We start from the raw sequence: 13,543 nt of genomic DNA on the forward strand, positions 1-13,543 counted from the left end.
AAACTGAGGCAAAGGAGTATGGGGAACAAGCATAAAGAATCAGATCAGTACTTTCAGAACCCCTCCCACATGTGCACCAAATCAGATGGAAAATATGGCACACACACCTTATAGCACAATATTATTCAAGTTAAATTGCATCGGCCTACAACTCAGAGCCAGGAAAACAAAGCTAAGGATTTGCCCTGGTTTAGGCATGTAGCAAACAGCTTGATTTTCCATTTATGCACTTCAACAATCTCAGGCACTCTGAGGAGTAAAGGGGTCATTAGTATATGAAAACAGCATGTTTTGGGAGGAGGGTGACAGGATAATACCAGTAGTGTTTCTCAATATTCTATTGGAGAGCCATATGGCTTGAAAGCCCTAAGCAGTGACCTGGCCCAATGACTGAATTGCATGCAACGCACTAATAGTGACAGAATGTTGTCTTTTCAAATGTGAGTATTCTTAATGCAGTCTATATTGCAGTGAAAATAAAGGGGCTCATGTACCCTCTTAGCAACATCCTGGAACAACTTGTACTTAGATATATGCAAAAGTCTGCATGCATCTACTTAGGCCGACTAACCAGCCTACTTTGAAAATGAAGAGCATATTTTATTCCATTTACGCAGGAACACAGCTAGATTTTATACACACAACCAGTTTACATGCCTTTGAGTATATGGCCTATAACGATTGCATTATTGAAAAAGAATACTTTGTATGCAATCACACTTGTCATTTATTGACATTAATTTCTGTTTATTAGTTTCTGTATCCTAAATCTAGCTGTGCATCAGTCTATTCTACTCTTTGTCCTCGTTATCTTCTTTTATAGACACGGTAGTCTAAAATTCCTTCAGCTCACTGGGGTTGCACATGAAGGCTCTTGTGTTCAGATTTCAGGAGCCTCATTACGTATTCTCCTGCTGTCTCACTCTGCTGTACCGAACACGTGAATCTTGTGATTCAGGAAATCCTTCCTCTACCTTTCTTTGCCTTGAAGGCAGAAAAGCCATAATAGCAGAGAAGAAAAAGACCTTGTTTGTCAACCAACAGCCCTTTCATCTTTCACAGAAAATTCTGTAAGCATGTTTATTTGCTATTTTTCCAAGAAGGAAAGTGGAAAATTGTAGGAAAAACAGCCTTTCTGGAGGCCAAGGCCGAAAGGAGTGCTCAACACTACTGTTACTCAGAAAGGCTGGCCCTATGGGTGGTTTGATTTTGTTAATATTTGTAATTGCTGTGGAAGAAGGAAAAGTACCCACATGTTATTCAATATAACAATCTTGTTAGCAGCTCCTGGTATGTTTGTGAGAAAAGACTGAAGAAAACTGTATGGCTTTATATAGTTGCTCTCCCTCAGGGGTTATGATTGAGGGGGAGCACCTTAATTCCCACAGGTCCAAGGGACCTTTGCCAAAGAGGCTGGCCATGGGGTGCAGAGAGTCTGTGTCTCCTCTCAGTGCCCTAGCCACATCCCTCCTGGTCAGTGGGAGACCTCTTGGGTCCCATAAATCAGTATATATACTCTTAGATGAACTGTCTTCTGTTTGGGGGAGTGTCTTTGTCCCCGGGGATGGTTATGCATTTTCTACTGTTTTTCTCTAACCCTTTTAAAGTTTGAGTCCCCACTGAATTTAATACTTGTGAAAAGAGCTCTAGTGAGAGCCTTTCTGGAGACTGGCATTCTCTGTTTATCCACAGAGTGAATAAAACACATGTAGTGACAGTACAGACTTCTATACGGTGCCATGGCAATGCACCTCCAACCTAACTGGCAGGGAACACTATCCTGGGGGGGAGACAGTGTTGTGCAGTCTCCATTGCCCTGAAATCCTTGGCCTCTCTTTAGCCTGCCAACAAGAGTGCCAGTTAGTGCCAAATGTAATGTGAAAGCTTCTCCAGCAGTAACTGGGCTAAAGTGATTGCCTCATTTCTTATAAGTCACTGAATAACTATATGAATAGTTGGGCTGGATTTGAACTGTTTATCCAGAAGTGAAGAGCTTTATATACCACTACTAGTCCCTTGAGTTGGCCAGTCACCCAATGGTAATCTCACAAAAATTCAGCAATCTCCCCAGAAACGAATAAAAATAATTCCCAGATTCAAATGCTTTTACTTAAATTAAAACTAATGCTTCTCATTCTATAGCAGTTCCATTCCCTCAAAATATTATGTTATCATGAAGTGTACCCAGGAAATGGTTTATTTACATCTTGGCATATTAAGTGCTATTTTGTGCACTAAACCTGGTTCAGTCTGTTCCTATGTTGAGCTGTTGAAGTGCACTTGCCACAATATAGCTTTGAAACTTCTGTGACATCCCCAATCCTCCTCCTTGTGGATGAGTCACCAATTTGCATTTCACTGTAGGGTAGCCCGTAGGCCATTAAAGCACATAAAAATAAATTCAAATAATGTTCAGGGTCTTATTTGAACCTATAACAGCAAAAAAGTCAAAGCTGGATCACTCTCCCTCAGACTGCTGGGTCATGGCATTGTAGCACTAGTGCAACAGAGTGCATCAATGCAGAAATTACCTACAGTATCTACTAACATGTATGTAGATGGGTTAAAGATGCACCCACAGTCATGATTCCATTTTCTTGATTTTTCCCCCTTGCTTTCTCAGACCCTCAATATAATTTCAACCTTGATATTTCTGGTGAGCTACTGTAAAAGGAAATTCAGTTGGGATGGCAAAAGCAATAATAGTGTATAAAGTAACTTAACATTGATCCAGACTGTGCTACCTTATGCATGTTGTATAATATCTTACTCCACAAATAGTCCCATTCAAATCAATGGGGTTACACATGGAGTTAGGTTCTATTCAATAGAGGTATCACAATCTAGCCCTTAAAAAAATAAAAGTCATGCTCATATTTGGTAGAAAACTCGTGATGCTGCAGCACAGACCAGAGCAGTGCAGAACATGTCACTGGTACACTGGACTTCACATTCAGAGGTGGTGTTAGGCTGTTCCACGTCTCCATGCTTCTTTGTTCATATAGGGGCTATCACTACAGGCTGTGGAGCATCAGAAATAGGGAGAGGAGAGGTTTTACCACAGCCTAAGAGACTTTGCAGGCAGGAGGCAGCCATGTATGCCATAAGGACGCAGCAGCTAGGAAATTATCACAGGTATGTACAGAAAGGAATGGGCACGGCACATGCTATTTTGCAAAGAGCCCCACAAACCTAGGGCTGACCCTACTCATATTAATTGTTTTCTTTCTTTTTTCCATTAATCTTCTATTCTGTTTTTACCCATTTTTTTCCTTACTGAATGGAAACCTTACAAAACTTCCACTTTATTTCAGGAGAAGAACCATTCTGCCCCTAGTGGGTGACAGTGCTAGAGTTCATCCACCTAGTAACTCCTGCCCCCTTTGAGTATTTAGTGCAATGGGCAGATTAGGGTTAAATTCCTTGCAAAATGACTGTCAGATTAAAATACAAACACTTGTGTATATTCTAAGAGAAGGGTATGAAGCAGAAAAGCTTGTGCTTCTCATTTTCTATGCACATATCTTACAGGATACCAACTGTAGAAACTGTAAGTATTAAAAACAAACAAACAAACCAACCCACGCTTACTTGTGTTGATAAGAAATTGGTTTGAAACCCCAGGGTGGTCAACATCATGTATTGCACTGGCAAAAATTGCTGCAAGAATCTCCAGATCCGTGAACACTGCCTGAACCATACAACAGAAACAACAATTACTGAACAAGGAAACTGCCTTTTCAGTAAAAGGACAGTGCATTGATTTTTTCTCCTTCAAAATTCATATTTCAAAAAAATAAAACAAAACAAAAACATCTTTCAACACAGTTTAAATATAACAGGAACTTCAAAATGTTATTTAAATATGATCCTCACAAAGTTTTGGAAAATAGTCCATTACATATACAAGACATTTCATATTTGGGTATCGACATGCACTTGCATAAAAGTGTCTGTGTTTTAGAGGTCCTGAGCACTGAAAGTACCACTGAATTCAATGGAATGAAAAATCGTGGGTTTTTCAGCATCTCTCCATAAATAAGGTCATTTGTATTTAGATCACTAAATATAGAGAGGTGCCTAAATCTTACCACCTACACAAGTCTGAAAATTTTGGCCTAACTAATCATTATACACTACGGTGTTACCCCAAGTAGTATATTTATGTTGCATTAAGCATGCTTATATTACATTATCAACATATAATATGTACTGGTTACGTTAAAAAGGAACATGCCTCCTAAATGATATTAAGAGAGAATGGATATGATTTATTATAACTGTAAACTGCAAGGTATACATTCTACAATGAACTGATTCTCCTTTTAGAAGCCATTATGAAAATAAACCCATCAACAACAGCATGCACGGGGATATGAGTATTTTACTAGCTCAAGCACTGTGCTGGAAAACAAGACTCTGAAGGATAACTGACGGGACAGATTAAGTAACGCTACTGACAATCAATGTGGCTGCCCACTGAAGCGAGTGGTAATGCAGCTCCATTTATGAAAAGAAGCTGAACCTCCTCCCTGCCATGAGGGAAATCTTCTACAAGAGGACTGCTTCTTTTAGGAGCAAAGAGACCTCCCAGATATCCCTAGAGCTCTCCCAATTCATTCACTTCAAGGAGAAGGCGAGGGAGGGAGGGAGGAGGCATTCAGCACCTTCCAGTATTGGAATCTCTGTGAGCCAGACGGCAAAAATGGAAACCTGGTCAAGGTCAAATCCTTTTGAGTTTCAAAGTAAGATGTAAGTTAAGCTTAATCACAGTTTTATAATAAAAGAGGAGAGAGATTCCAATGTTTCTCTAGCTTCCTTTCCCCTCAGAGACTTAAGCTCTCTTTTAAACAGCTCATATAAAGAGGATTCATTTTTAAAAACTCTGGATTTCAAGGTTTTTTTTAACAAAGTAAGACAACCCATTAAGGATCTAATATGGGTTTAACACTTCCTGAGTATTGAATGTTACATTGAAGTAAATGTTAGAGAAATTCAGTTCAGAGAAGCAGAAAAATATAAATGTAACCTTCTGCACAGAAAATGTATCAGTGAAAAAAACAACACTGTACTATATTACTTAGGGAACCACATCCTGTCATCATGTTTCCTGTATAATTCCCATTGGTTTCAATGAAAACGCCACATGGGAAATGACAGGACATGACCTGTAGTTAAAAGCAGATGGTGAAAACAGGTTACCAAAAGAATGTGGTTGATTTAGCACTAGCCAAGTAAATAAACTTGGGTCCTCACTAAATTCCTTTAGAAGAGAAAGTCTCATGAAACTATATATATATATATCTTACAGACCCTAGGATAATTTACATTTAGCTTAGAAGAGTTTTTGATATTTCGCATGCATATATGTTTCTCTCTCCCCTCTTCCATGGATGTGTGGATTTACCTCCAAAGCTGGGGTTGATAGCAGTACGTGAGTAGACTGAACGACATCTGCAGCATGTATGTTGTTGTGATATGCCACATCTGCATGGTAATGGTCTTCTAGGGTCATCAAGTAAGTTATTAAAGTGTCTGCTGGAATTTTAAATGTTTTTAACAAATCCCGTTCCTGGAGGAAGGAAGAGGAAAACAATTAAGTTTATAAGAAACATAACGATTGATGAATAAAGAGCACTAGTGCAGCTTCCATCTCGCCCACCTGGAAAATGGTATGCATGATGACTGTCAGAGGTCTGTTTCCAGATAGTTCTGCTATTTTGAAAACATGCAGGCCCCATTTGTTCACATCTTCTAGTTCCTAGAATGAAATTAAGCAACAGAAACTCTTAAATCAAATACTTAATTTTCCAATCATTTTTATTTGAAATAGCTACAATATCAGAGTCATGAAGATTCAAGCTAACAAACTGGTTGAACCACTGTGAAAATAATATACTAAACCTTCTGATAGTGCTCAAATTAAAGTTTGCCTTTTATTTTGCTGATGATTTATGCATAAGGACCTTATTAATACACATACAATGCTTGTTTATTTTACATTATGTTCTCCTCAGGCAGAAAAAATTCCCACTGCTCTCCTGTTGGAACAGAAGTTTACTATACACTCACTTCGTTTTTTCAGAGTTCCTGATTTATACTTGCCTAAGTGAGATCAGAAACTGGCATTAGCCCTTTAAATCAAAGGCTGTGGAAAGAGTATGGAAAAACACACTAAAGTCTGTTTGACAACCTCAAAACTTCATTAAATTGCATGGTAAGTTTCTAAGATCTTGGTAGAGAACAGGTTAAATCTTCCTTACCTTGGCAAGGACATCTTCTTGTTCGGTTTTAACTCCGAATTTGGGGATACTGGAATTAGTTAAACTAGAGCTGTGCATCAGTTTTTTCACTCCACTGATCTGAGACATAGGCCTCTTCTTTTTCTCTTTCTCTTTCTGTGTTGGAGAAGGGATTTCCACTTCATGTTGTTTGTCTTTGAAGAAAGGGGAGAAAAAAATAACTTTGAAGGGCATTTTCCATACTTATAAAAATTATATATTTTTTGTCGATCTTAATGGTTAAGATTGATTTTGTGTACACTATAACCCTTCCATTATCATTCTGTCTTTTTTAAGCTAAATGTGGAGACTAATAATTATTCGAAATTAAAAACAACAACAACTGAACGAAGAAACTTTGTTCAACTGTATGAAGCACTGCACTATTCCAAAGGTTGTTTCATTATTTCTGAATAGACTTTGAGTGTAGTTTGTGGCTGCATCATCCCCCCTCGCCCAACAATGTATAGGGAGGTAATCCTTTCCACAAAAAGAAAGTAGTAGACCTGGCCAGAAACTCAAATTGTCATTCCATGGGACCTTCCAAAATAATAATAATAATAAAAAGTTCAGAATCAGAATGAAAAAATGAATTTAGGTATTTCCTGTAGAATGCGAATTCCAAAATTTCATTTCAAACTTCTGGAAACAGCAGGCAGGGAGTCAGGGCTCCCAGGGTTTCCGAACTGCCAGAGTCTGAAAGTCCTGGTAGCTCCCACTCCGAGGCAGCCTTTGTGGCAAGCTTCCCCAGAGCCAGGGATTCTGGAAAGGCGGTTGCAAGCACTAGCAGTCCTCCAAGGGGCTGGAAGGCGAGCTGGCAGGAAACCAAGCAGGCAGAACCAACCAAAATCTGCCTGGTTTCTGTTATGAATTTCATTATAATCAATGTGTTCTCAAAGAACGTTTCTGCAGGAATACAACATTTAAACAAACTGGCATTTTCTGACAGAAAAAATACTCTATTCCAGAAAATTTCTGACCAGCTCTAGAAGTTATATAACATAAATACAACAAATAGCTTGAGCAGATTATGGCAAGAAGAGTATTGATAGATTTTACCCTTAAATACTAGCTTCAGGCTAAAACATTACCATCTCTCATGCGCATATGCACAGCCCAAGGAAATTACAATATTTTTCAAGCCCTTGTCAAAATACTGCTTGTTTTTTCTTTGGTTCACACTTTAGTTTTGGAAATGTCTGTTGTCTGAAGTGTGATATTCTGAAGGGTGACTTTGAAAAAATAACATTGTGAGGTATCATATGTCTTCTGTTTCTAACTTTGGGACATTACTTACTTAACTTATGATGCAATAGATTTCATTTCTTAAAAAATTGCCACACCTGGAAGTTCAAACTGGGATCTGAAAATCAAGCTGTTCTTTCTGGTGCTTACATCATTACCAGTAATAAAGATATCTGTAATCAGGACTTAACTTGCAAGTTTGCTCATGGCCTGTGAAGCACAAACGAGTGTAGTTTGTTGTTCTCCGATGAATTAGCTCTATCGTGTTAACCAAAGTGCAAACTGTTTTTGTCAGATATGCACATGTGACTTGAAGATGCAAAGGAAGGAGATGTGTTAAATAAGAAGGTACCATTTTTACAGAGTCACTTTTCTGACAACGACCACACTGCAAATGTGCAGAAACACTTCCAACAGGAAAGCTCAAAAATCCAGAAACATAGGGCCTGCTTCTCATTTACAGATGGCTACTTTATGTTGCTCTAGCAGTGTAAAGGGGGTTTAAAGTTAGGGTAAATTACACTTAGATACACTTTAAGGCCCCCTTTACACTTCCAGACTAGTGAAAAGTGACCTTCATGTAAATGAGAATGAGCCCCAAAGGGTACACTGCAATAAAAGACCTGCGGCACGGCTGCAGCTGTCCCAGGTCAGCTTACTCAGGCTCACAGGACGTGGGCTGCGGGGCTGTAAAACTGCAGTGGAGATGTTTGGGCTTGATCTGGAGCCTGGGTTCTGAGACTCTGCAAGGGGGTGGGTCTCACAGCCCAGGCTCCAGCCAAGCCCAAACATCTACACTGCTATTGTTAGCCCCGCAGCTCGAGACCTGAGAGCCCAACTCAGCTGACCCTGACTCTGAGACTCAGTACCATGGGATTTTTATTGCAATGTAGACATACCCTTTGAGTCTGGATTTCATTGCATGCAATTCATTTGGGACAGGTTCTTCTGAACTGTTTTTATCTTGTTTCAAGCAGATGGAAAGCAACAAAGTCTGGAAGAGTTAAATATTACATGTATTTTTTCCCCGTATGTAAAGATTTAATTAAATAGTCTCTGAGCTTCCTCCCCCACATTTAAAAAAGCCCTTTTTTGTGTGCTATGAAACAATGGAATATTATTGAATGTTAAAGGTTCTGAAGTTAGCCTAAGTGACCTGGGATGGCTTGCAATGGAGAGAAAAAAATGGTTTTGCCCTTTTTGCTTCTTTATGATATATAACAGGAGGCATAAAAATATTTTTAAAAGCATTTTTCTTTTTTTCTAACCTTAGAAATAAGAGGGATAGCAAGTCCCGATCTTTCCTGTTTTTGATGGAGGATTGGTGAACTGAAGAATATGCCCTTTCACCCCTCAGCTGAAGAGACAGGGTGTGTGCATGTGAAATCTATTGCAATAGAGGGCTTTTCTCCTAATTTTTAAACAAAACAAATAACCCGCTCAAAAACCAAAACCAAACGAACAAAAAACAACTAAGCAAAGAGTTTTTAAAAGTTTGATAAAAAAAAGTCTCCTTCTCAATTTCTCAAGCTTATCTTTTGTGATGTAATACCACTATGTGTTCTCCAATCATTCAAGGAAAATCAAGGACTGATACTTCTAACAATACTTCTAACAATACAATACTGATACTTCTAAAAATAATCAGGGAAAATCATTAAAAATACACTTCTAAACAAGCCAACCAACCTTTTGACCTTCTATATGTTTACATATATATCTTACAAAAAAAAAAAAAAAGTACAAACATCTTTTCCCCTCCTGCCCTGGTCACCTTTAATGGAGACACTGAAACTGCCCAGGCAATGCAGTGGCATTCTGGATTACTGTGTTTGCTTCTTCAGTTTTTATTGTCTACTTTTCAGGAGTTTGCAACTACTGGAAAATGCAGAGAATTCTGAACAGATCACAGCAAAGATGAGAATGTAAAAATGTCACCAAGTTTTTAGCCTGAAGCATAATTCCCTCTTCCCACCCCACTCTCTGACCAATTAGAAAAGCAGGGGAGGAGGAGAGTTCTTGACCGGTGCAAAGAGACAACAGCTGAAGAGCAGTGACTCGTGTGCATACCTTGATGTTTATGGTTTTGGTCATATGCACAAAGTTTAGATCCATCAACGGGGAGGATTATAAACTGAGTTGTCAGATTAGCTCAAGTGAAAGGAAGTGTCTCTGTCTGAAAGATTTGAGATCTGCCATGGAATTCCATGGGATTTCCTCATGTTTTGTTAAATATGGGCAGCTAATGCTATGAGTGCTGAACACCTTTTGTATGTTTAAAATAAGATAATTTACCATATTGATATGGTTTTTACAGCAAATTATTTTATACTGGTTGCTAGGTTCTATTACATTATCTGACTAGAAGAGCACTGGTTAATTACACTGTTTATGTATGAATATACTCTGTAGGAACCTTGATTCTCTACCAAGAGAAAAATATATATATATATGTTGTAATTATTAATAATTGCATTCAAGGCATGTGTCGCTGATTAGGAGTGAAGTGCCTATATTTCAAAGCAAAACAGGAAAACCCTATTTTTCTCACTAAAGGTTCCTAGCTTTCAAATGTTAGTAGGTCTTTAAATGCTCAGCAGATGGGGAAAAATGCAGAATTTGGTTAACAAGACATAAATTCATTTACATTTTCTGTAAGAACATTTTCCTTCCACACATCGTTGTTCTGAATCTATATATTTATATGCATGTTCTAATTATACTATACTTAAGGAGAGTTCTGTAACTGAGGTAACCGTGTTGCAACCTCTTACATTTGCATTTCCTTTATTTATTAATATATTGTTTTTTATTTGCATGCCAGCCACAGAAAGACAATATTCATTCTCAGTAGATTCTAAGTGTTTGTCTCTCCAGAGTTTATTCTGCTTGAAAGATGCAGGTCACATGTGAAAGGCTGACAGCTGCATTTTCTTATTCCTGTGAAAATGAGTCTTAATTTTTCAAGTGAAAACATGCAAAGATGCTGATAGCTCAGACTTTTCAGTCAGAGGATGTGAGAGGCACCTTCTAAGTGGGTCATCTCCTCAGGCAGCCTTATCCTGAGTTTCTAAATATTCCTGAAACTGTACAATAGAGTTTCACTTCTCACACAGGCAGGCAAACTTTACTGTGTAGGTGAATCTGGGCATTCTACTGAAACAGTGAATAAATAAAATGGACACCACTTTAACCAATTCATTTAGGGTATTGTAGACTTGGATAAAATTTGTTTAAACACACACACACACACACATTCATGCTATATTTTAACATATATTTTAATGCCCTTTAATCCTAATCTAGACATACCCATGTGTCCCTACCTATATTCACAATCTTAATCAGTCTAAGTGTATGCGTGTCTTCAAGACATGTTTAAATTAGCATATTCTATGTCTATCTTCAATATACACAAATATAGAATATTGTTTTTATTTATTTAAAAATAGCAAAAAAATCTTTTTTCTTTACAAAATCACACAGGTGGGACTTGAGAGGACTGTTCAATTATTATCTTCATACCTGCTAATACAGTGTCAGGGTTACCAAGCCCTCCCCACCACAAGCTCCTTGGCTCAAGTTATTCTCCTAGCAGAAATCTGTTCAGATGTTGACTCAAGTCATATTTATCACCCTCTCTATCTGCAGAGGGGGAATGCCAATGTACCACCACCATGTTCTGAGAGATTCAATGAGATTATTTTTAGCTGTGTACTTTCATCAGATCAAGATGCCTTTATAGTATAACTGTATAACTTCTGTACTGGGCAAAATGAAAACTGGGTGCAAGGATAATCTTTAAATCTATCAAACAATTCACTATATTAATCCCTCCTCAATTATGCTGGTAATAGGCAAGATTATTTCATGTTAACCATAACAGTTCATGGGAATACACAGGGATAGGTCTTTAACCTGAACGCTTTGCTACAGTACTCAACAATTCTCTGAGCAAAGCAGCAACACAAAATGTATATATGCAACAATTTATGCAGAGAGCTAATTTTATCAATTTATAATGATCTCTCTGTCCAAATACTGAACAATGTAGTTTATAAAATGCATAACTACTAAAAAGACAAATCACTCCCATAATATATTCTTACCTAAGAATGTGTTTGATATATATTCTGAGACCTGATTGCCTGATCGGCTCATTTCAGATAAGTGGGTCAACTCCCTGTTGAGCATTCTTTTAAACTGGAAAAAAAAAGAAAAAAGAAAAAAAAAAGCATGTTAATGGTCAAGAAACGGTTAACTTAGAATGAGAAAATGTTATTGATTTATAATAAATAAATACATTATATTCAGAAGATACAATAAATTGAGAGATGAATTGTGAAAATAACAACACAAAATAATATTGCTTTACTCCGGAACGTCTCCATGGTTAGATGACAGAATTTAAAAATAGATATTCCCCAAAGATTCGGTGTCAGAGACATTGGGACCATGTGAGCTACTGAAAACTCTAACTGCAGGCATGTGCACACATGAATATAATTACTATTTTTGCTATTTCAATCTTCTGAATTTTAAATTGGGAGAGAAATAACTAAGTTATATTCTATGTATACACAAAGGAACACTCTTTAGTTGTGCTAAGGAATGGGAAACCATCATTTTTGAATGACTCTGTACTATAGCTCTCCTTATCATACACATACACTCACTCTTTCCATATGGTTTGTTGCCATACATTTTGCAATTTTCTCAAGTTTTTTTTTTTTTTAAATAACTCAGATGCTCAAATATCTTTGTAGGAAGGATCAAACATGTCAGTATCTCTTATTTACTCCAAACCCATAACAAAGGCTATCCATGTGGAAATGTTTTTTGTTTGATTTTCTTTTGCAACAAAGGAAAATAGGAATTGCCCACTGGATCAGCTCAATGATCAACTAGTCCAGTATCATATCTCTGATAGGGGGTAGTAGCAGAGGCTTCAGAGAAATAACTTGCTCACAGATGAAGTTTCCTCCTTACTGCCCCCAGCAGCTAGTGGTTCACATATATATGTATCCTATTTATGTAACTGGATATTCTCATCATCCATATCAATGTGTAATCCTTTCATGAATCCTACCAAACTCTCAGCCTTGAGGATATCTTGTGGCAGTCAGTTCCACAGGTTAAATACACATTGTGAAAAAAAGCTTTACATTTGTTGCCTTTGAATGTAATTGAACATTTCTCTGTCCTTGTATTATGAGGAACAGTAAATACTATTCAACAATTCAAGTTACTTATGAATCCTCTAATTTGTCTAGGGCCCTCTGTATCCTGTCCCTACCCTCCAGCGTATCTACCTCTCCTCCCAGTTTAGTGTCATCTGCAAACTTGTTGAGGGTGAAATCCACACCATCCTCCAGATCATTAATGAAGATATTGAACAAAACCGGCCCCAGAACCGACCCTTGGGGCACTCCACTTGATACCGGCTGCCAACTAGACATGGAGCCATTGATCACTACCAGTTGAGCCCGACAATCGAGCCAACTTTCTATCCACCTTATAGTCCATTCATCCAGCCCATACTACTTTAACTTGCTGGCAAAAATACTGTGGGAGACCGTGTCAAAAGTTTTGCTAAAGTCAAGGAACAACATGTCCACCGCTTTCCCCTCATCCACAGAGCCAGTTATCTCATCATAGAAGGCGATTAGATTAGCCAGGCATGACTTGCCCTTGGTGAATCCATGCTGACTGTTCCTGATCACTTTCCTCTCCTCTAAGTGCTTCAGAATTGATTCCTTGAGGACCTGCTCCATGACTTTTCCAGGGACTGAGGTGAGGCTGACTGGCCTGTAGTTCCCAGGATCCTCCTTCTTCCCTTTTTTAAAGATGGGTACTACATTAGCCTTTTTCCAGTCGTCCGGGACTTTCCCCGATCGCCATGAGTTTTCAAAGATAATGGCCAATGGCTCTGCAATCACATCCGCCAACTCCTTTAGCACTCTCGGATGCAGCGCATCCAGCCCCATCATAGTTAACCCAGCCCAAACCCCCGGTGT

At 38.2% G+C, this 13,543-nt stretch overlaps 1 protein-coding gene across 7 annotated transcripts in view; it reads right to left on the reverse strand.

Annotated features, from left to right (window-relative positions):
• PDE4D (phosphodiesterase 4D) overlaps positions 1–13,543 on the reverse strand; it is a 763,522-nt gene that overhangs the window by 3,654 nt on the left and 746,325 nt on the right. For all 7 annotated transcript variants that reach the window (XM_084628697.1, XM_084628698.1, XM_084628700.1 and 4 more), the window contains 5 exons: positions 11,636–11,729; positions 6,264–6,436; positions 5,663–5,761; positions 5,408–5,572; positions 3,592–3,691 (listed from right to left, as the gene is read on the reverse strand). In XM_084628697.1, the coding sequence (XP_084484823.1) occupies positions 3,592–3,691; positions 5,408–5,572; positions 5,663–5,761; positions 6,264–6,436; positions 11,636–11,729 (631 nt within the window). The remainder of the gene's footprint in view (positions 1–3,591; positions 3,692–5,407; positions 5,573–5,662; positions 5,762–6,263; positions 6,437–11,635; positions 11,730–13,543) is intronic.

This window comes from Lepidochelys olivacea (assembly GCF_965140295.1).
Source record: "Lepidochelys olivacea isolate rLepOli2 genome assembly, chromosome: 5".
NCBI classification, from domain to species: domain Eukaryota; kingdom Metazoa; phylum Chordata; order Testudines; family Cheloniidae; genus Lepidochelys; species Lepidochelys olivacea.